The sequence below is a fragment of the Talpa europaea genome, assembly GCF_964194135.1.
Source record: "Talpa europaea genome assembly, chromosome: 1".
In the NCBI taxonomy this organism is placed as follows: Eukaryota; Metazoa; Chordata; class Mammalia; order Eulipotyphla; family Talpidae; genus Talpa; species Talpa europaea.
Window position 1 is genome coordinate 148,822,412 of NC_140073.1, and position 24,065 is coordinate 148,846,476.

Genomic DNA, 24,065 nt, shown 5'->3' on the forward strand with positions numbered 1-24,065 from the left:
CAGCTGAGTTAGTGTGTCTCCAAGGACAGGAGGCGCTGGGCTTCTTCCCTGTGCATTATTTGTGTTCCCTTATGGCCATGAAGACAAATAAACACGCACTCCCAGCACCATTAGACGTGAGCATTTGAAATAAAAGCAATACAGATCTGTTCGTGGCTAGTATTCAGGCAGACCCCACCTTAAATAAATAAGAAACGGTCTGCTTCTGGACCAAGGCTCCATGTCTAGAACATGTATGTGATCTTGTGTTTCAGGAAACCACACTGGTTTGATGCTATATAAAGAATTCCTCTTCTTCTTTTTCTTCGCTCTGGACTGGCTGATGAAGGGGGCATTTGGAGGTGATCTTCCTTGGACCCAGCTCCCTCTGGCGAGCAAGTGACAAAGTACGGGCCCTTTCCTTAATGCTGCCATCATGCTGGGAGGCAGCTGCCCCTAGGGAGGAAGCTGACGCGTAAGATGGCGGCTGGTTGGCGCAAAGACCCCTGGGAAATCGGCTCAGGAAAGATTGCACCGGCTCAGAATTGACTACTGTGAACCCCGTGTCCACATTTGTCTCTGCCTCCAGTCTCTCGAAGCTGTTTTCCCTGTGGAGGACCTTCATTTTGACTCCACTTTCCAGCAGGGGAGAAGGCAGATGCAGCTGGGTCAAGGCCTGGGGTGAGCAGCCAGGGCTTTTCCATGACGCGTTCTTAGAAGCTGCTAACGCTGGGCACCCACCGGTCTCGGGGAGCTCTACAGAACCCGCCTTGAACCTCCTGCCCCGGCTCCTTCGGCTTCTTGGCTCGAGGGTCCTCCCTGCCGAGACTGGGTTCAGCCTGGAGCCCTGGGGAAGCGTGTCAGCTCTCGTGGTGCCATTCATATGGGAAAGCTCGCCATTTCTAACACCAAGGCCTGGACTCAACTGGACCTATGAGACAGCAAAAAAAGCAACAGATGTTTCCATGTGCCAGGAACAGACTGAGTCCTGTCCACCCTCTGCCACACCATGACCTCAGTACATTTTCAATAACATCTGCGCGACTGAATAAAAGTAGCAAGTACTGTAATGTAAGTATTACCCATTCAGTTAGGAGTATAATCAGTGCTAGAGACTCATAATTGAGCACATGGTGCTTATAATATAATCAGTATCATCTGTGAACACCTCCTGCCCCCCTCTTCCCAGATTAACTCTTTGACAGAGGTAAAACTCTGGAAATCAAATGACCACTTGACAACAACACACTTCTGGTAGATGGAGTTATTCAAATGATGAAAAGATGCCCAAAGATGTTCCCCGGTGGCCTCCCTTGATGCTGTAAACCATGAATTACCAACCTGGAAAAAATAAAACTAAAAATCCACCAAAACTTTGACTATAGTCAAAATAAAGACTGGAATAATAATAATTCAATCCTCCAAAGCTGGTGGAGCATGTTAATAATGTTATACATCTTGGTCTGTTTCAAGACATGTGGGCACTCCAGGCTGGCTAATAATTTGACGCCTTTTAAATCAAGATTATTTAAATGGGGGACACATGTATTTAGAGATTAAGTATTAGGTGAGAACAGGGGGAACAGCGCTTAAGGAAGCTGTGTTATTTTAACCCCTACCAATTCCTCTTGTTCCAAATGTACAGTCACCACTTAGCAAACTCCTGCCTGCTGTTAAGTGGATTCTTCCTCCATCAAGTGGGATTCACTGGTTCATCTTCCATCTTTGGATGCTGAGAGCAGATCCTTCCTTCTCCTTATACCACACTCTCAGCAAGAGTATTTCTGAAAAGATAATATCCTCCATCTTATCAGAAGCCCTTGGCAATTACTATCCAGGACCACTAGTCTTTAATCAAATATAAGAAAGAATAGTCAGAAGACCCTTAAGTGCATGTACTAAGTGAAAGAAGCCAATCTGAAAAGGCTACTTGCTCTATGGTTCAATTATAGGACTTTCTGGAAAAGGCAAAGCTAGAGAGACAGAAAAAAGGTTAATGATTGCCAAGGGGCTAGAAGGGAGAAAGAGATAAATAAAGCTCAGAGGAATTTTAGGGCAACAAAACCACTCTGTATGATACTACAATGCTAGATACATGTCATTATACACTTGTCAAAACCAAAGAAGGTACAAGAGTGACCCCTAATGTAAACAATGGGCTCTGGGTGATAATGATGTATCCGTGCAGGTTTAATGATTGTAATTAATGCACCCCTCTGGTGGGAATGTTGATAGTGTAGGAGGTGGGGTGGGGGCGAAGATCAGGGGGAATATGGATTTGCTGTAATTTTTTACTTTCTGTTCTGTTTAGCTATGAATTTAACACTGGTCCCAAAAAGTTGATTAAAAGAAGAAAAAAGAATAGCAAGAAGGTAGAAATAAGAATAGCAAGAAAGCAGGTCTAGAAATGAGTAAATCACTACAAGCATACACATAACCTGTTTATACACACACACACACACACACACACACACACACACACACATCTCCCCCTCTCAATCTGTCATTTTCTCTGATAGAAATGGAGGGGTGACCATTACCAAACTACAGAAAGAAAAAAGGATTTCCATGAATTCCTTTGGAACAGAAATTGACAAATATGTGTCTGCATCCTGGCGGGTCATGTGATCTTCACTGCACAGACTCAGCTCTGCCACAAAGCAGCTGTAGCCAGCGCACAGATGAACGGACAAGGCTGTGAATCCATAAAATTCTGTGGATGCTGAAATTTGAATATCAAAAATGTTCATGTATCATGAAATATTTTCCCAACCATTTGAAGATGGAGAAATACTCCTAGCTCCAGGGGTAGAGTTGACTGATCCCTGTTCTAGATCAATGATTTTCATTCATTCATTCAGTCAGTCATTATTTCTCTTCCCTCCTTTCTCCTCCCTCCGAGTTCTCTCTCTTTCCCCTTTCCTTCCCTGGTTCATTTCTCTCCAGCCCTCCCTTGCCTGTTTTCTTTCTGTTTCATCTGAGTGTTAGCTTGCTGTCTTTTTTTTTTTTTTTTTTAAAGATTTATTTATTTATGCACACACAAGATCTGGGGTACAGGCCAGAGATGGTGGGGGGCGGTGATAGGATTCATCAGAGACAGAGTGGGAGGCAGAACAGGCAGATGGACAGAAGACACTGCTGAGGGGAGCAATGGGCAAGTCAGGAGAGGTCTGCTGCTCCATGTGGGTTGCTCCCTGGCTGGCTGGGGATCGAACTCATGCTGCAGAGGCTGTGGATTGCTTCACAGTGCAGTTCTCAACCCCTTGCACCATCAGAGAGGCCCCTGAGTGTTCACTTTCAATAAAAATATCTTTTCAGAAAAGTTATTACTCATTGTGAAAGTAATTTAATTGTACCAGAGTGTAAAATAAAAAGGCTTCTCTCCCACCCAACCTCAAATCACCCCAAATTCTCGCTCCCCAAAAAGCCTTCTGGTTTATTCAAAATCAAGGGGGGAAAGACTAGGGGTCCCCCATTTTCTAGAGAACCAGCTCTCCCCAATCCTTCATAGGACTGAACTGCCATCTTTGCCATCTGGCAAATTATTTGACAGTTTATTCTTTTTATCTGATCTGATCTAATGAATTGATTTTTATCTGGTCTTTTTCTTCTAGAAGTAGATGCTGAAACGGCTATTTCCCTATTCATAAATCATTCAGGGTCGACAGCAGACTACCCCCATACTTTTGATTCTGGGGTTCTTGTTTCATTTTCCAGCAACCATGAACAGTAAAGGGAGGCCCGAGTCACTTTCACCTCATCCTGCAAATCAGTCTCAGCTCTGAACAAAACTGGTCCTGCAGCTACACTGTCAAGACAGCCCAGAGCAGCCAGGAGGCATTATCCTAATGGGGCTCCTAACCCATGGGCCCCACTGAGCCAGCCCAGGACACCCCAACACCCCAAATGCCAATCCCCAGTCCCATGGCCCCATCACTGGGCTCTGTCCTCTTCACCACGTTCCACCGGGACGGACTCATCTAAATCTAGCACCTTTTAGCCACAGCTCCAGCACTCAGAGCTGTTACGTCAGCTCCTCACCATAGTCCCCCTTCTCTCTCCCCCTCAGGACCACCCCCCGTATTCACAGCCTTCACAGTCAACTGCAATCCAAATACCAACCCTTCAACCATTTCCTTGCCAATACCTCCAGCTCCCCTGGCCTACACCCTTTCCGCCAGGGCCTCCCTCGAAAGTTCCTACCCCGATCCAGCGACTCACCCACATTTTCTGAACCTGTGCCCAGGCTGCTGAAGAACAGCCCAGGACCCTTCTGATTGACATCACCATGGAGGCGAGGTTTGCTCTTGGCACAGGCTGCCTGGCAGCGCTCCTGTTTCCTAAGTCCCCTCCCTCCCCAAGCAACCGCCTGGCAGCTTCACACTGTCCTCAGACCTCCAGTGGCACCACCCCCCCTTCACACTCTCAGCAAATGAACAAATGAACCTCTGGACCCCAGAGAAAACAAATGGCCTCCTTAGCCAGCAGCAATCTTGGTTTCCTGCCAACAGACTTACCTGCAGGCCACCAGCCTGTCCACGAGGACAGGGATCACGCTCCACTGCCCCCATGGGTGCAGTCATTCACCTCCTCCCGGCTTCCTGGACACCCTGTGACTTTCTCCCACTTTGTCATTTGTTTCTTCACATTCACTCTCCCTCCCCTGTTTTCCTTGACCCACATCCTGACATTCCTTCCTTCCTGCCGCTCCCCTTGCCAAGGTCCCCGCAGGCAGCCTCCTTGTCTTCAGTTCCTACTTGAGTTCTAGGACTTTCCCAAGGCTGCCGTTTCCCCTCTAAAGGTCTAAGTCAACGTGTTCTTCTGGATCTCCTCCTTTCTGTCCCCCACCCCTGCTTGGTGTCCGCTGAAAGAGCCATTCCCTGCGCTCTTCAGTGCCGACCTGTTGGCAGGTCCGTCTTGCTCTGCACATCTCCCGGCCGTGTCATCGACACCCATCTTTCCAGTGGTGTCTAAGTGGCAGAGGTTCCCAGCACATGAGTGCAGCTCGGGTCTGTCTCTGCAACTGCACACCTACCTGTCCAGTAGTCTTCCAGGCACCAGCTCCTCCAGCTCAACGTGACTTGAGAGGAACCGTGTCAGTGCTCACCACAAAGCTGTTTGAAGATGGCACCATTTGCCCCACATTGTCCAAGCAAAAGCATCTTCACCTCTCCACCCTCCATGTCACCCGTGCCCTGGGTCTGCCTCCTAAAAAGTTCTCAGATGCTCCTGTCTCTCCGTGCCCACTGCCGAGACTCAGGATGGGCTGTTTTCACCGCTTGTCTGAATTACAGCAACAGTCAACGAACAGACTCCCCCCGGATGCCCTGAGCGCCCCTACTCTGTGCTGTACTCCTCCACCACGTGAGCTTGGATCCACACTCCACCAGTGTCGATCCCGCCTCGCTCCTGCTTCAGTGGTCTCGCCATTCTTCTTAAGAGCTAAGATTTCCAAGAAGAGGGCTTTGCAGCTGATGGCATCTTAAGAGCTGAATTGAACATTTCCCCTCGGGGCCTGGCTGAAATGGGCGAATCTTGAGGTGAGGTCCGAGTTATGCCAACCAGACCAGAAATCATTGTCTCGTCCACCAGGATGCACAAGGGCCGGCTGATCCAGGAACTCACTGCTGTGGCTCGGAAGAGGGGGCTCCCCTGCGGCCAGTGACGGGCCTTACCCAGGAAAGGCGTGTGTGCCAGTGCCCGGCCCAGCGTCTGCGACACAGACTCCTGGGGAGGTTTGCTGTGGGGGGGTCTGCTCCATGCGCTGCAGGTCATCCTGCACGCTGGGGACCACAGCTGCGAGGCCGTGGATTCTGGGAGACCCCAAGGGCAGAGGCCCAGCAGCGTTTGTGGCTGGTCTGCTGATCACACGGGAGCCCTGTTCACCGCTGCGGTGACACTGCTGTGTGCCCTGTGCTGCTCGGGAGGGCGTGCTGGGCATCCAAGTCAAGGTCATGCTGCCTTGCACCCCAAGTGGCAACAGTGGCCCTAAGAAGCCCTGCCTGACCATGTGGGCACTGCAAAGTCGAGAGAGGAGGCACTGTCGGCCATTCCCATCTCTGAAGACAAGGGCAAGGAGCCAGGGCCCCCTCGGTACCCACAGCCTGACAGCGGCACCCCGCAGCTGGACCTGGAATCTGGACAGTGCTCTACAAGTATTTTTATTTAGAAAAATGCTTTTAAGAACACATTTTTTAATATGGCCTACAGGCCTGCCTGGCCCGCGCCTTCCTCCTTCCTCAGCCTCCACGAGCTCAAAGTGAACCTCCAATTCCATGGACATTCTGCTCCTTCCTAATGCCAGGGTTTGAGCATATTATTTCTTCTCACTATTCCTAGAGGTTCTCCTCGAACCCTTTTTTCTAAAAATGCCTACTTTTGCCAACTCCACGCTTACTCATCATTTGCTCTTGGGAAACTTCTCGATATCACTGAATCTGAGTTCAGTGGTCCCACACACTGGTGGGCTATTTATTAGCTGTGAGACTTTAGACAAATTAGACCGAATCTTCCTGTGCCTCAGTTTCCTCATCTATAAAAGGACAACAATAATTACTGACATCCTAGATTGCTGAGAGGATTAAATGATCCTGGTGCGGGGACAAAGCAGTGGCAGAAAGGAGCAGGTTGTTGTCATAATTAATGTATTGCTGGCTCTCCTCGGGTTTGCGCTTCCCACCTCACAGTGGTTACCGCGCTGTTTGGCGCTTGTCTGCTTAATTCTCTGGACCTTCCTCTGAACTTTGCCATCTGGAAGAGAGGGTTTGTGTGTATCTTTCTCATTATTGTATCCCCAGTAACTGGCACAGTGCCTGAGACATGGGAAGTAATCACTAGCTGTCTGTTGGATAAATAAATAAAACAATGCTTAATGAAATGTAAGTTTTTACATGTAGACATGTATAGAAATGCATAATCTATAAATGAGGCTTTTGATTATTTGGTGTTAGTAAATATAAAGTCTGACCAAGAAAATTAAAAATTGCTTTTGTCATATGGCTGGCCATTTCTGCAATCTTTTTAAGAGTTCTTCTATGCATAAATAAATAAAATCTTTTTTTAAAAAGAAAAGGAAATGTCAACTTTTGCATCGAAGAACTGAGGTGTAGGCCAAAGGTGCAGATGATTGACCAGAAACAGAGTGGGGAACAGAACAGGCAGACTGACTGAAATATACTGCTGAGGGGAGCAGAGGGAGAGACAGGGAGAGGTCTGCTGTGCCATGTGGGTCACCTCCCTGGCTGAGGGTTGAACTCAAGCTGCAGCAGTGATAGAGCTGAGACTTATTCTCTAGGCCAACAGGGAGGCCCCAACTTTCCTTTTTTTAAGAGAAATTTAAAATCTTTTTAGACCATCTGGCAAAAGTGAGTGGAACATTATTACTGGAGAGATGCAGATGTGTGCAATTGGGATGAAGAATTTGCAGGAGAAACATAATTCTGAGTAATTAAGATAAATCCCTTGAGTGAGAATAAATCCCCTTTTGCCAAAAATAAGTTTAAATGCATTTGTAGGAATTGTGATCATTTAGAACCCATCTTTCTAAGAAATATTAGTAAATTGTTACAAATTGAGAGGTAGGTTTTTCCAAGTGTCAAGGAACATTAACAATTCTCTTGATAAATGGGATCATTCGTCACTTGGAGAATCATTTGTCACTCATTTGACTCAAAACACTTGAAAAACAAGAGACTATACATCACTGAAAAATGATTAAGCTGTTAAGGGCATGCTGACATAATGAAGGGAAAATAATCTTCCCTTTTACTGAAAGCGATTCCCAGAGATAGTAAGAATTTCTCTACATTCAAACCATTTTCATGGAAACAAATTATGTAGGTTATGGAAACCCCCAAACAGTGCCAGACTTGCTAGCTGAAGACTTGAAACCAGTCTCTTCCAATTAACTAAGATTTTGAAAGATAGAACTAAAAGATACTTTTAGTTAATCGACCAAAAACACTGATATTTGCCCCATAATCTGTACGAGCAGCATCCTTCCCAGCAATGGCTACAAGTGCTTTTTATGGGCAGCGTAAACTGAAGTATTGAGTGGAAGGGAGGGTATGGGGGGGGGGGGGCTGTGAGAGGGAATGTTAAGGGTTTATCTTTTCAAAATCAAGAGGGAAAACACTATCTCCCAGATATCAGCTTGGTCTCCCCTCCCCCAGAGAACCAACTCTCCCCAATCTTTCAAAGAACTGAGCTGCCATCTTTGCCACTTGGAGAATTAGTTAACAGTCTATTATTGTTATCTTATCTGATATAATTAATTGATTGTTATCTGGTCTTTTTCTTCTAGCAATAGAAACTGTTAGGGGTAGGGATAGAAAGGGTATGAGATGAATCAAAGGGAGAAATGAAGAGGGAGAGACTTGGAGGCCTCAAGCAATGCTTCAGAAGAGTAAGAAAATGAGTGACATTTCATAAGAGACAATGTACATTCTTTTATTTTGTTTTTTATTTTTTAAAAGATTTATTTATTTATGCATACAAAAACTGGGGTATAGGTCAGAGGTGCAGGGGATGAGAGGATTCACCAGAGACAGAGTGGGGAGCAGAACAGGCAGATCTACTGAAATACACTGCTGTGAGGAGCAGCGGGCGAGACAGGAGAGGTCTGCTGCGCATGTGGGTCAACTCTCTGGCTGGGGATCGAACTCAGGCTACAGGAGTGATAGTGCTGAGACTTAACCCCTACACCACCAGGGATGGCCCCTCCATTCTTTTATTTCAAGTGGCTAAAAAAGAACATAAATATGAATTTAGCTAACTGTTGGTAGAAAGAAAGTATTAGCTTCTGGGAATGTAAACCTTTTCTGAAGAGACAGCCTTATTTCCTGAAGACAAGCAGTCCATCCATCCATCTGACTGGTAATATATGGGAAATAAACACTTACAAAAAAAAAAACCAAAAAGACATGGCAAGTCATAAAGTCGCAAATTATATGGTACCAGAATGAGAAAATATATAATCAACTGTGTGTTACAAAAATTTAGGTGTAAAATGTTCTAGTTAGGAATGGGAGCTGAGGTGCCCTTGAGCTTCACAACAGTTTTCAGAGGAAAGACAATTTGAGCAGAACCTGAAAGGGGAAAGAGAAAGAGGAAGAAAAAGACACCCCTGGATAAGGAACATTTCGGGCAATTCATGAAAGCAGATATCTGTACAATGAAATATTATTCCGCCTAAAAAGGAATGAAATTCAGACACATGCTACCAAGCAGATGAACCTTGAAAACAACACTGAGTGAAATAAGCCAGACACACAGGGACAAATACAGTAGGACCCCATTACATAAGTCACCTAAAATGAAAAAAGTCATAGAGGTAGAATAGAGGTGGCCAGGGGCTGGGGGGACATGAGAATGGGCAACTGTTTTTTAATGAGGACAGAATTTCAGTTGGGGATGATGAAAAGGTTCTGGAAATGAACAGTGGTGAGGGTTGGACAACATTGTGAATGTGCTCAGTGATTGCACTGTACACTTTATGTTCTGTGTATTTTACAACAATTAAAAAACATGCATGTGGGTGTAGGAGTGAGCCTAGAGCCTTGGAGAGAAGGTGGGGATGAGCCAAGTATGTGTACAAAGGCAGATAGTGGGTGAGGCCTGCTTGTAGGAGCCTTGAAACGCAGGCAAGTGAATTTTCATGTTTTCTGCTTGACTTTTGTCATTGAGCTGATAAGGAATATAAATCTCATACATTTAAAAAGATTTTCAACAGTGGTGCACAGGATAAAGCAGAATGCCTGGAGCCAGTGCCAAGAGTTAGACTATTATAGTAGCAATGCATGTTTGAAGTCATCAGGCTTAGAGATAAAGGGAGGGAAAGAAATGACACCAAAGGAAAATGAGAACAGTTGACAACCGTCAGAATGTGAGGATTCTGAAAAAGAGACTTTAAAAATGGTGATGTTTCAGAACGTGTGCTTCATGTGATGCTTCACAATGTAAAACCACTCTTTAAAAAGTCTTTTCAGGGCCTCCCCGGTGGCGCAGCGGTTGAGCGCTGGGTTGTGAAGCTACCTGCGGCCTCTGCGGCACCGGTTCGATCCCCGGCTGCTTCCCGGCCACCGGAGGAGGGTCCCACATGGTGTGCAGACCTCTCCTGCCGCCCGCTGCTCCCCTCAGCAGTGTACTTCGGTCCTTCTGCCTGCTCTGGTCCCTGCTCTGGCTCTGGTGAATTCTCTCACCCTCCCGTGCTTCTGACTGTACCCAGTGCATGGATAAACCAAACAAACAAACAAATAATAAATAAATAAATAAGACATGCCTCTAGAAAATTAAAAAAAAAAAAAGTCTTTTCAAAGCCATTATATGTTAATGTCTTCTTTTACAACAAAACAAAAATAGTATAGGTGTGGTAATCTTGGACTTTGAAGAGAGACCTGAGCTTGACACCTGACTCTCTCTCCCTAGCTTCTTGTATGACCATAGGCAAGTTATTTAAAATTTATAAGCCTCAGTTTCCTCCCCTGTAGGATGGAGATGTGTAGAGTGAATCCATGCAATCCAATGCCTGGCATATAAGAATTATTAAGTGTATCATATTTTATCATATTACTATATAAACTCTCTCAAACACATGAGCCATAGTATTCAAAGCTATACACTTAAACATTGACAATTGTGTCAAAATTTTTGGAACTTTTTGACAAGCTGATTTCAAAATTAACTATAGAAAAACCAGTCTCAGTACTAGAGAAGTATATAACTTGTGCTCTTCAGAAATAATATTAAAAATTGCATAATCCTTCTACCATCATCAATCAAATTGATGCTGAGTATCTTTTTATTGTTTCTAAGAATCTAAATTAATTCCAGGGTTTGCCTGAAGAGAGGAGGGTTTGCCTCCAGTTAAGCAATATACAGTATATTATAGAAACATGAAATAGCAAGAAGCCTTAAAATAACCTACAACAGTCTGTACAATATGGTATCACCAAGCATATGTGGCTACCTAAATGTAAGTTTAAATTATTAAGTTAAATGAAATTAATAATTCATTTCCTCAGTCTTGCTAGCTACAGTTTTAGTGCTCAATAACTGCTTATAGCTACCGTACCGAACAATGCATATATAGAATATTTCCATTATCACAGAATATTCCTGAAGAATGAGTCCCAAATACAGGGGAAAGAGGAGTATGCGTTTTGAAACAAATATGAGGGCCTCCCCAGTGGTGCAGCAGTTGAGTGCTGGGTTGCAAAGCTGCCCGCAGCCTCTGCAGCGCCATTTCCATCCCTGGCCACCAGCAAGGGTCCCACATGGCGCGCAGACCTCTCCTGCCACCCGCTGCTCCCCTCAGCAGTGTACTTCATCAGTCTGCCTGTTCTGCTCTTCCCTCTGGCTCTGGTGAATTCTCTCACCCTCCCACGCTTCTGACTGTACCCCAATGCTTGTATAAATAAATAAATCTTAAAAAATGTGACATAGAACACCCACCCTGTCCTCTCTGTGGACATCTACCTCCCTTCTCTGTCTACTTCCTCCTGGGCGTCCAGCTCAGGCCCAGGGTTCACACCTCAGAAACCTTTGTCCATGCCCCCACTGAGTTAAGCAACCCCCCCACCCCACCCCCCCACAAGCCCTCCATCCTGGCCCTGTGGAAGGGTTCTGTGTGAAAGGGTTAGTTTGTGGTTATGGCTCACCCATGAACAGGTGTTATTTTTTTATTCTTGGTTGACATTGGTCGTTGAGATCCCCCAGACTTGCTCCCTCAGTCTGGTCTTCATTGGGGTCTCTCGTGAGTCCCTTAGAGGTCTGACTCCACCAAAAAATCAGCCTTGGCCTCAGGACTCAGTTAATCCCACGTACAATTCCCCTGCACCGCAGTCTTTGACTTAGAGAGGCGCTGCTGATCCAAGTGGGTCCAGGTGGGAATGAAGTCCAGAACATTTATTGGAACATCGTGGGGAGCAGGCCAGCAGGGTCCACATAGCTGCTGGAACCCTTGGGGGGGGGTGGCAGCCCCCCGGTGACCACAGGCCTGTCCTAGGACAGGGTGCAGACTTGAGGGCACCCCTAAGACAAGGATCGCTTCCTTACAAGGCCGATGCATTCGGTGTCCACTCCCACAAGGAGGTGTGGATTTTGTTAGGTGTGATTTTGTTAGGGGGAAAAGGCTGTCCTAAAGCTAATTCCATACAGGCTTTGTGGACTCCACCCCCACCCCAGGCCAAAGCCAAAGACACTGGGAACTCCAAATCCCATCACCACCAAAGGGAAGGTGGCTGGGACCTGAGGGTGGGGTTAAGCAGCCAGGTTTGGTATAACCAGACACGTGGACTTTGGGGGATTCCCTTTTTGGCTCTCCGCCAGCTCTGAGAGTGCCTTTGGGTTTCCAGGTCAGTGGATTGGGTAGGACGCATTTAAGACTTTATCTCCCACTTTTCTCCCTGAGTTGTACATTTCCTCAATTCCCTTTCCCTTATAAATAAACCTTTTATGAACCCTTTGTGTGTGCCTGTAGTAGAGTATTCATAAGTCCCTTTTAAGCACGTGGGTGAGGACCCACAGCCAGGAACCCGTTTTATGTCGGGCTGCTCCGTAACAATTTTTCTGTCCTGAAAAATCCACTCTCTTATCCAGGTGGAGAACCCATGGAAGCTAAGGTGTTCTTATGTTGTATCCCACGGCATTGTTGCAGGCTTTCCTCAGGGATTTTATATAGAAGTTTCCAGAAAATAACCTTCATTTTGCTTAAAAAAAATCTAGACTCATCAATGCCTTTCTCTAAAAAAAAAAAAAAACATGATTCTGTACTCCCCAAATTTGACTCAACTTTCCAAAGTACCTAAGCTGCAAAGGCCATAGCTCAGACTTGAAAACGTCAGTTAACTTTTTTTTTTTTATAGAGGCATGTTTTTTTATTTATTTATTTGTTTGTTTGTTTTGTTTACACATGCACTGGGTACAGTCAGAAGCGCCGGAGGGTGAGAGAATTCACCAGAGCCAGAGCGGGGAGCAGAGCAGGCAGAAGGACTGAAGTACACTGCTGAGGGGAGCAGCGGGCTGCAGGAGAGGTCTGCACACCATGTGGGACCCTCCTCCAGTGGCCGGGGAGCAGCCGGGGATCGAACCGGCGCCGCAGAGGCTGCAGGCAGCTTCCTAACCCAGCGCTCAACCGCTGCACCACCGGGGAGGCCCGTCAGTTAACTTTTAAAGGGCAGTGATTAAAAGGTGCCCCTCCTGCACCAGTGCATTAAAGTTTTGCTTGGCAGGGAGGCTGATTTCTAAGTTCTAGACATTCACTGAAGCTGACGTAGAAATGTTAGATCTCTTGTAAAGGAGTGAAGCAGAGAATCAGCAACTCTCACATGGAAAAAAAGTCAATAATTTAGAAATCATTTGTATACAGTGCACATGATTCATATTTGTCAATAACTCAAAACTGATGGCAACAAAATTAATCAAAGGGAAAGACAATTCCCCTTCTAGCCTGTTATTACTTTATCCACTAAGGCTTGTGGGTGTTTCTCTGACCATTTCTCAAGGATGGAAGCTACAGGATATTTTGCTGTGACTATCACATATATTTCCCTGCCTGCGCAAACACACACACACACAGACACACACACGCACGCACGCACACAATGGACTGCACGGTTTACTGCCGGGGCTTTGGAGCCAAAACTACCCCCTCCTTGGGAAAGTAACTGAATTCCTCAACCCTCAATTGTCTCTTCTTGGGAAAGTAACTGAATTCTTCTACCCTCAATTGTCTTTTCTGCAAAACGGGAAAAACAGTGACTTCCTAGGCTGTCTCTAAAACTTAAATAAGGGAAACTTAATCTAGGGCATAAAATGAATAAAGAAGGCTAAAGTGCACTGTGGGTATCATTGTAAGCATTTTTGCAAGTGTCAGACCATTTAGCAAGCAGAACAACTGCCCTGGAGAAAGATTTGAGCAGCACCTCCCCTGTGCTGGCAAAGGAGCCACAGTGAAGATTCAGACACCAGACTCAAGATTCAGCTGGAACAATCCACAGAAAGACACCCGTGGTAGCTCATGGTTGTGTCCTGTTCCTGTAGGAGGCTTACAGGAGAATATGTTCTCTTGAGGGGACTCAACCCTCTAACTTGATGCAGGGTAAAAATTGACAGTGATATTGTTAGGGGGAAAAGGATGTCCTGAGCTAATTCCATGCAGGCTTTGTGGACCCCACCCCCACCCCAGACCAAAGCCATCAAGACACTGGGAAAGACAAATCCCGTCACCACCAAAGGGAAGGTTGCTGGGACCTGAGGGTGGGGTTAAGCAGCCAGGTTTGGTATAAAACCAGACACGTGGGCTTTGGAGGGGTGCCCCATTTTGGCTCTCCGCCAGCTCTCAGCGTCCGGTCAGCTCTGAGAGTGCCTTTGGGTTTCCAGGTCTGCGGATCGGGTAGGACGCATTAAAGACTTTATTTCCCTATTTTCTCCCTGAGTTGTACATTTTCCTCATTTCCTTTTCCCTTGTAAATAAACCTTGTATTAACCTTTTGTGTGTGTCTGTAGTGGAGTATTCATAAGTCCCTTGTAAGCTCGCGGGTGAGGACCCACAGCCAGGCAACCTGTTTTATATCGGGCTGCTCTGTAACAATATGAGGTGCTTAAAAATGAAGTCAACAGGTGGGTCCTCCATGGTGGCCCAAGGGGTTTAAGTCTCAGCACTATGACACTATCGGCAGCCACTGCAGCAAGAGTTTGATCCCCAGCCAGAGTGCTGACCCACATGGCACAGCAGACCTCTCCTGTCTCCCAACTGCTCCCCTCAGCAGTGTGTTTCAGTCAGTCTGCCTGTTCTGTTCCCCACTCTGTCTCTGGTGAATCCTCTGACCCCTGCCCTCACCTCTGGCTATACCCCAGTTCTTGGATGCATAAATAAATATATCTCTTTTTAAAAAGATTATTTTAAAAAATGAAATCAACAGGACTGTAAGCTTAACATACCTGACGGTAATTACAACTTCACCTTCTTAGGTCAGACAGAAAGAGCTGACGAAATTCCTGGACCCAGAAGTAAGCAAAGTGTTCACACAGTTGATAAGAAATGGGGAGTCCTTGGATTTGACTGTAAACGACTTTATAAGAAAAGCTACAAGCCGACAGCTTCTGAACCACCTTATCTGTCAGCTTCAGGGAGGTTATTAGATGAATGACTCTCAATGCTGCCACATACCCAAGGAGTTTAAAAAACACACAAAACCAGGACTGGGGTGCAGTGATGGGATGGGGATGTTTGAAAACTCCCCAGGAATTGTGATGTGCAAACCAGGCTGAGAGCCTTTAGACTAAGCCATCTCTCAGGCCTATCTTAGCTGTAAAATCACACAGTCCCACCTGCATCTCCACGACCTCAGAGTCCAAACACAAATACCTGAAGCAGAATCTTGTTGCCATCGTAGTCCTGCGTCTGCCACCTGGTGTGGCTGATGGGGACACACGGATGGGGTAGGAGAGGCACCAGCTGCCCGATCTCTTGAACTCTGAACTGCAACACCGAAGACTCCTTGGGGTCCACCGACACCCCGAGGGGCAGCTGCTTCAGGGAGAGCTGCAGAGCAAAGCCCTCGGTGGCATAGAGCACAAAGAAGCAGAAGCTACTCTTTTGCAAGGTGGCTTCTCTCTGCAGGATCATCTCGTAGAGCCTGATGGCGTCCTCGTAGTTGTCAAAGCTGCAGTAGAGCGTCACCCTCAGGATCTCCGTGCCGCAGTGCACCTGCCTCACCCCCCAGACGGGCATCTGGCTGTCCAGACTGTAGAAATCCTGGTTGGCAAGTATGTAGGGGCACGGTCTGGCCGGCGCCTGCTGGGCGGGGTAGCCCTGCCATGGCCAGTGCTGGAGGGAGTCGAGGACACGCAGCAGCCGCTGCTCACCCAGGCTCTCCTGCAGGAAGAGCAACACAGACATCCCCGGGAACCGTGAGCGCCGGGGCTGGCACTTGTCGTAGTACCTCGCCGGACTGACCCTCTCGGACACCAGGAAGAGACGGACCTGGGGGCAGATGCAGCGCAGGAGCTGGTCCAGCGTCTGCTGCAGGAGTGCGCCGTGCCCGGCGTTGGCGAGCAGGTGGATGGTCATGGCCAGGGGCTCCGGTGCCTCGTCCATGCTGTTCTGCCCGAGGATGCCAATGGCAGTGCGCGTGGAGGGGCGCTGTTCCAGCCTCTGTGGTGAAGCAGCCTTCTGCCTTTGGCCACCCTCCGAGCCAAGCTCTCCAGACAGGCCGGGCCCAGCAGCCTCCTCTGCTCACAGCGGCAGGGCGATGATGCCCTCAGCACACACAGTGCAACTGTGGTTGGCTTTTCCAGGCGCTCCCTGGGGCTTCTGTTTGACCTAAAATCCGGCAATCCTGAGAAACACCAGCGGGCTGGTTCTTACAGTTAGTGAAAAGGAAATGACCAGGAGGGGCGGAACCTGACTTGGCTCCACCGGGCTGATAGCAATCTGTTTTGTTGAAAAGACATCCATTCCATGGCCCCACAATGGGGTGTGTTTCCTCCTGAAGTCTCAGTGTTCGCCCCAGCCGCCAGCTCACCTGCATACAATGACCCTTTAGAACAATTCTCCAAACTTGTCCCTCGGCCAGTGTTTTCTTTTATTCTTTTCCCTTTGTCTTTTTATTTTGTTTTTGAACAATCGCTGCTCGGGCATGGAAGAGAAGGTATTTTATCTAAATAGTGGGACTATTTATGGAAAATGATGTGCTAGGAGGCAAAGTCTGAGTGTACCAAAGAGGTGTTTATTTGTGCAGATGCTGTAGAAAGAGGAGAGCATTCCCTGCCGATAATTCTGTGCTCATCTCTGTCGAGGTCCTACACCCCCCACCCTACCCCACCCCACCACACCCCCACCCCCGGCCTCGCAGGCAGTTCTAACACTTTCCTCCAGAAAAGCTATGAAGAAGAGACCGTTATCCCCCAATTACTGCTGGAGAAACAGGGAGAACACAAAAGCTTAGCAACTCACCTGTCCCCCAGATGGAAAGTGACTGAAGAAGATTTGAACCCAGGAGCTGAGAGGGTCCCCTGGGACCAGAAAAGAGCTGCTGTTTAGGGAACCCCAAGTCTTCCGTTGGATTTTCTTCCTCAGGAAAAGGAAAGGATTTGAAAGTATTTTCCAGGATTGTTTGCTGTTAAATAACAAGCTCCAGCCACACCACCAACCCAAATGCGTTCTGTACAACCGTTTGAAAAGCACTTTCTCACCTGATAGGCGTGCACCTAAAAGGGTGTGGACAAGCACATTTTTCTAAATGCAAGTCTTAAACAACTTAATAATGCTTATAATAGGACGTTATAAACATATAAATGTGAATTACTTTTCAATTCATTTCATGGAGGTGTGAGTATTCATTTATAGTAAGCATGTAAGTGTGAATTAATCTTTTCAATTAAAAAGCACATTGGTGATGAAAACTGTAACTTAACCTGACTTTTATTTCATAGATGTGGATTCCTTTAATAGTATAATAATCGGATTTAATGTAAAATACTGCTATCCATTGAAAGGAATCATTTCTATTCAGGTTGCCTTTCTACATTGAACCAACTCTAATCATTTCAGGTTCCTAAGTTTTAACATTATTATGGTGGGCGAGTCTATAAGTACAGTTTATAGTATATGAATTGTTTTTTAATCATAACCAGCAACTCAGTAATTAAATTCATTCTGCTTCAGAGCCTCCCCAGTGGCGCAGCAGCTGAGCGCTGGGTTGCAAAGCTGCCCGCGGCCTCTGCGGCGCGGGTTCGATCCCCGGCTGCTCCCCGGCCACCGGAGGAGGGTCCCACATGGCGCGCAGACCTCTCCTGCCGCCCGCTGCTCCCCTCAGCAGTGTACTTCGGTCCTTCTGCCTGCTCTGCTCCCTGCTCTGGCTCTGGTGAATTCTCTCACCCTCCCGCGCTTCTGACTGTACCCAGTGCACGTATAAACAAAGCAAACAAACAAATAAATAAATAAAACATGCCTCTATTAAAAAAAAAAAATTCATTCTGCTTCAACTTTCCAAAAATCATTGGAGCTTTTTGTAAAAGCATTGTAATTCTCAGATGTTCCTTTAAGACTCTTCATTCCTGCTGCATATTGGCATTTGACAGCCATAATAGATTTCTCGTCCCTCAGGACCACTTTTTCTTCCCTTCCCCCAAGTCTTTCCACTCAAGAGCTGACTGTACATGGACACTTTAGACTTCAGACATGGTTTTTGAAACAGCTTTTGCAGTTCTGGAAATAACTCTAAGGATTCAAGAAGGAAAATTATACCCCTGAGACAAAGATGTATAAACTCACAACATTTAACTCACAAGTGTTTAAGCCCTTATATAGAAAAGATTTTGATTCCTGTGTTGTTTTAATCTGCCATCCAGTGTGAAAACATACTTCTTCCCTCTGGAGATTGCCATTTGTGTGGGGGTTGGAAAGATTTCATTAATCAGTTGGCTGCCAAAATGCCGAGAAATGGGGGGCAAGCAAAGAGGGGGTCCTGTCAATTGTCTTTCTGACAGACTCCCTCAACAGTGATTTCTGCAGGAACAACTGAAATATTGACCAAATTCTCTACCCACCTCACCAGCCGGATTTTCAGTGGGCTCTGCAGCACTCTGATTTTCGCAGGCTGCTTCCATTGAAGGACTAGATGAACATTCTAGGGAAAAACATCAGTCTCAGGACCTGAACAGCGAACTCTTGAGTCTCTACCTTATTTTTCTTACACTTGGCAAAGATGCCAAGGATATGCCCTACCCCAGCTCCTGGACGACAGCCCTCATGGCAAAGCGCAGGTGCTGGTGGCAGGCAGCACCAGAAAGTCTAGGAAATCAGCCAGGTAGGAGGATTTACTGGAGCACGTGGGTGTCCACAGGGGTTTGCCCTGGCTGCAAGTCTCACAAACACAAGAGGGACACCTTAAAACCCTGAGGTCTCAACATTACCCCAAAAAAACTTTGAGAAAGTGTCTTCTTCTCTCTTTAATGCATGTGATATGTTTGTCCCAGGTACTAAGAGCCAGGCCTGGGCCAGGAGCCTCGAAAAACCAAGCTCCACTCTGGAGAAGCACCTGCAGTTACGTCATCAGTACTGGGATGCAGGTGGCGCAGGAAGCCAGAGAAACCCAGGAGAAGCACTGGCCTCCGCAGAGAGAGGAGCACCTGCTCGATCCTGACAGGTGAGCAGCAAGGAGCCAGCAGGTGACAGTGGGAGCAGGGAAGGGACGGGACCCCCGGGGAAGGAAGCTGCTGGGGAAAGGCCACAGCTGGAGGGGGCGCAGGGCCCATGACCCACTGGTGGAACACCAAGCAGTTCAAGGTGGCAGGCAGGTGCAATAGAGAAGACGACAGGTAAGGGGCTGGGGAGGCATCCAGGAGCCAATCAAGATCACCCTGAAGGAGCTGGATGTCATTCTAATAGGAGCAGCCACAGGAGCGCGGGCTTGAGAAGGAAATGACACAGCCAGTGGAGACGCGCGGAGAGTCAGTGTCGCTGGAGCTTGATGGCTGGTTGGATGCCGTGTTGGCTACGGTCACCTGTCCAGCAGGCCTCGGGGGTGGGACTTAAGAGGGCCCTGAAGTCTGGGGAGAGAGAGCAGGTGGGAGGGAGGCGGGCCATGGGGGTGGAGCCGTGGAGCCAGAGGCAGCCCGGGCCTGAGCACAGAGGTCAGGAAACACTGGCCTTTCAGTAACCGCGGTTGTCAGGGCGGTGGGTGCGGTGACCCAGGTGAAGAGTGCCTGACGAGGACTGCCAAGGTAAGAGGAGGGGACTTGGTTGAAGGGACGAGTGACATGCCCATGCCCCCGGCTAATGCCGGGGTCTGTGTCTCAGGCCATGAGGTTCTCAGGACACGGTGGCATCTGGCGCACCTGGCCGCCCCGTGTCTAGAATAACAGCGTGACTCACCGCCTTCTGGGAAGACACACCCACAGACTTTGGGGACTTCGGCCTTTATTCTCCTGTTCTCAAGACAGCCTGCGCTCGGATTCTTTGATCCTCAGGTGCTCCCTGGGAACTAGGTCTTTGAGAACTTGAGGCAGTAGCTGGAGAGAAGCTGCTGGGGAGGGTCGTGTCATTTACCCCCAGCAGCAGCCTTCAACCTGGGCCTGAACAACAGGCCTGAGTGCACCCTGTGCAGAAGGAATCTTGGCATCCTCTGGGGGTATGAGCCCCAGGGAGTTCTGGGACTTTCCCAAGCATAGGTGGTGAGTGGCAGAGCCTGGATTTCTGGTTCTTAATTCCTACTTCCCCTCATTCCTAAGGGAGCAGGCACAGCAGCTGTATCTACTGAGATCAGAGCCTTTCAAGCCCAGGATTCGCAGCTGCACAGCAGGACAAAGGAAGCTACGAGAAGGATGCCTGACACGCTACGTTCCTGTCCCATCCCGCTGGCTGGCATGTATTTCCCCATCCTCGACATTCCTGCCCTGGTGCCAGCCCTGTACTCAGCTCTTAACCCGTGCGTAGGCACACACACACACACACACACAGATGCCTGTGCCCTTGGGTCATAGCTCCTGGCTCCTCAGGGAGTCCGGCAGAAACAGCAGCAGACAAACAATGGAAGGCTGAGCACACCCCCACCCCCACCCCCAGGCTCCTCCTAGGGCAGAGGTGGGGGAGGAAGGAGCCTCAAGAGATCTGTTTCTAGGCCCTGTGGCTTCTGGCCCAAAGCCGCTCTCCTGCTTCCCCAGAGGATACCCCCTGCCCAACCTCAAACAATGCTATCAGGTTCCTATTACTTTGCCATCTGTTTCCACCTTTTCCAGGACAACGCAGCTCAGAGGCAGCCTGGAACAGACACCCTGTGCTTCTGCAGGTGCCCAGAGCAGGGGCATTTTCTGCCCCTTGTTGTGGTCTGCAGCTGGGGCTCTGTTTCCCCAGCTCTGCCTGGACCATCTCAGGGCCTGAGATGTTGTCAGCAAGAAGGTAGAGAAGGTGAGTGGGCTGGGACCTGGGCCTCTTCCTGGCTCTGCTGCTTAGACCTGAGACTCCCAATCCCTCAGGTTTGATTTCATCATGCGCTGAACATAAAAATAGCTGTGGTAATAGCTGACCTGCCTCCCTATGGATCAGAAGTGCTCAGACACCCCAGAGGCTTTCCAAGCCCTCAGGGGCTCCACCCAGTGTAATCACGTGTCACAAAGATGTTAAATTTGATGTTTAACATCCAGTAGCTGTGGTAGGAAATGGAAAAATCAGTGTATGTTATTTTAATGGAATGCTGGGCTATTGTAAAAAGCAATGAAATAAGTTCAGAGAAGGAGACTACTGGTCCGAGTCAGGTTGAAGATCTACACAACCCTCCGCTTCAGCATCTCACCCCACGGGTGTAATCTCTAGAGAAATTCACAAGTACCCAAAAGTTAACTGCTTCGATTGAAACAGCAAAGAAGGAGGAGGAAGGGGTAGAGGGGGAGAGACACCTAATCTACACCAGTAGAAGAATGGACAATTAATTACAGCATATCCTTGCTATAGAACAGGCTACATCAAAGGAAATGAACGAATCTGAACAACCCATTCCAGTTTGAATGAATCTTACAAATAAAACACTGAATGAAGAGAAAGCAAGTTGCAGAAAATGCATAATTATACCATTTATGTAAAATTTGGAAATATGCAATACTCTCCAATGGTCATGGACATAAACTTAAGTAGTCAAAGAATAAAGCAATGCATGGGAATGAGAAACCCCAAATTCAGCCTCAGGGAAAAGTGACTAATGTATTGATAATTTTTACTAATTAAGCTGCATGGTAGGCACTGAGCAGTCATGCATTGTTTTTAGAACTTTCTGCAGTATTTCCTTTTTTTTTTTTTAAAGATTTATTTTATTTGTTAATGCATACAAGAGCTGGGGTATAGGCCAGAGGTGCGGGGGTTGGGGTAAGTGGATTCACCAGAGACAGAGCGGGGAGCAGAACAGGTGGATCTACGGAAATACATTGCTGAAGGGAACAGAGGGTGAGACAGGAGAGGTCTGCTGCACCAGGTGGCTGGCACAAGGATTAAGTTGCAGCACTATGAAGGTATCAACAGCCACTGCAGCATGAGTTCAATCCCCAGCCAGGATGCTGACCCACATGGCACAGCAGACCTTTCTGAAATATTTCAAAAGCATTTTAATGAGGGAGGTCAATTATGGACAGATCTAGAAAGGTAGCTCTAGTTTTGTGTTAAAGGAAACAAAAGCATAGTTAGCACATGATCCCATTGTTTTACAAAACTACATATAAATGCGTGTGTGTGTGTGTGTGTGTGTGTGTGTGTGTGTGTGTAGGATTGTAAACACAGACAAAGATCTGGAAGGTTATAAGCCAAACTTGTACCAATATTGTGACAATAATTGATCCTTCCAAAAGATGGAATGCTAAGGCAAAGGAACAGTTTTGTTTCTCACTTCATATATTTCTGCATTGTTCATATTTATTACAGCAACCATGACTTCCTTTGTGATTAAATGATAAATAATACATAACCAATTCAAATAATACCTGAACTATACCTTCTAATCTACTCCTTAAAACAATGTTTATTAAGCATTATTAATCTACTGTGTAACTCAGGCACTGAGCTAGGTCCTGGGAATACCTTTTTTTTTTTCAAAGATTTATTTATTTATACAAGCACTGGGTACAGTCAGAAGCGCAGGAGGGTGAGAGAATTCACCAGAGCCAGAGCGGGGAGCAGAGCAGGCAGACTGACGAAGTACACTGCTGAGGGGAGCAGCGGGCCGCAGAAGAGGTCTGCACGCCATGTGGGACCCTCGCCTGGCCGCCAGGGATCGAACCGGCACTGCAGAGGCTGCAGGCAACTTCGCAGCCCAGCGCTCAACCGTTGCACCACCAGCAGATGCCCGGGAATACCACTAGGTGGACTTTTCTCAAATAATCACCCAATTAGACATAAAATGACACTTGAGTTAAATGCTAAAAATGGGCCTCCCAGGTGGCCTATGGGTTAAGTCTCAGCACTATCACCACTGTAGCCTGAGTTCAATCCCCAGCCAGGGAGCTACCGACATGGCACAGCAGACCTCTCCTGCCTCATCTGCTGCTCCCCTCGGCAGTGTATTTCAGTCAATCCACCTATTCTGTACCCCGCTCTGTCTCTGGTGAATCCTCTCACCCCTTGCACCTCTGGCCTACACCTCAGCTCTTCTCTGCAAAAATAAATAAAATCTTTAGAAAATAATAAAATAAATATTATAGACAAGTGGTGCACAGGATTTGCCTTGTTCAGTGAGGTCAGACAGGCCATCTCAGAGAAGGAAGCTGTGATCTTTGAAAAGGAGAAGACATTACCTGGAAGAAGTGGGGAAGGACATTTTAGGAAGAGGAACGGCACTTGCAAAGGCCCTGTGAAAGGCAGGAGGAGCATGGTGGAAAGAAGGACTTGTTGGAATATTGGTGATATCACATGCTGAGAAATTCTGAAAGAACAGAAGATTTGGCTGGGTATATCTGGAAAGTTTTTGGTTCATGAGTTTTGGGGAAATATCCTGTGATTCAAAGTGTCCCTAGCCACCCAGAGAAATGCGAATTTGGACAGTCGCTTGGATGATAATAATTGCTGTCACTTATTGAGTGCTTACTAAGCACTATTCTTTTTTTTAAAGGTTTTGGTTTTTTTGCGTAGAAGAACTGCGATGCAGGACAGAGGTATGGGGGGCAGTGAGAGGATTCACCAGAGATAGAGGGGGAAGCAGAACAGGTAGATTAACTGAAATGCACTGCTGAGGGGAGCAGCAGACGATACAGGAGAGGTCTGCTGTGCCATGTGGGTAGCTCCCTGGCCAGGATTGAACTCAGGCCACAGCAGTGATATCGTGATAGCACTGAGACTTAACCCCTAGGCCACAGGGAGGCCCACTGAGCACTATCGTAAACACTGACATGTATTCACTAATTTAATCCATGGAATCTATGAGGTAGGTACTAAGATGACACCCATTTTACAAATGAGAAAACTGAGGAGTAGCTGGGAAAAAAATGGGAGCACAAAAATTTTAAGCATATGACATCTAGATATGCAAAGCCAAAATAACTTCTAGTTAAGTTTGTCGCAGGCATAACAGAAAACAATCATATGTAAGTATAGCTAATTTTGC

General features: G+C 47.2%; 1 protein-coding gene across 1 annotated transcript; it reads right to left on the minus strand.

The window, feature by feature from the left end:
* Positions 1 to 274: 274 nt before the first annotated feature.
* Positions 275 to 16,078, minus strand: FAM124B (family with sequence similarity 124 member B; the record flags this gene model as incomplete). The annotated part of the gene is made up of 2 exons (XM_084230683.1): positions 275 to 910; positions 15,347 to 16,078. 2 exons carry the CDS (start codon positions 16,076 to 16,078, stop codon positions 275 to 277), a joined length of 1,368 nt encoding a protein of 455 aa, XP_084086809.1.
* Between the last annotated feature and the right edge of the window lie 7,987 nt (positions 16,079 to 24,065).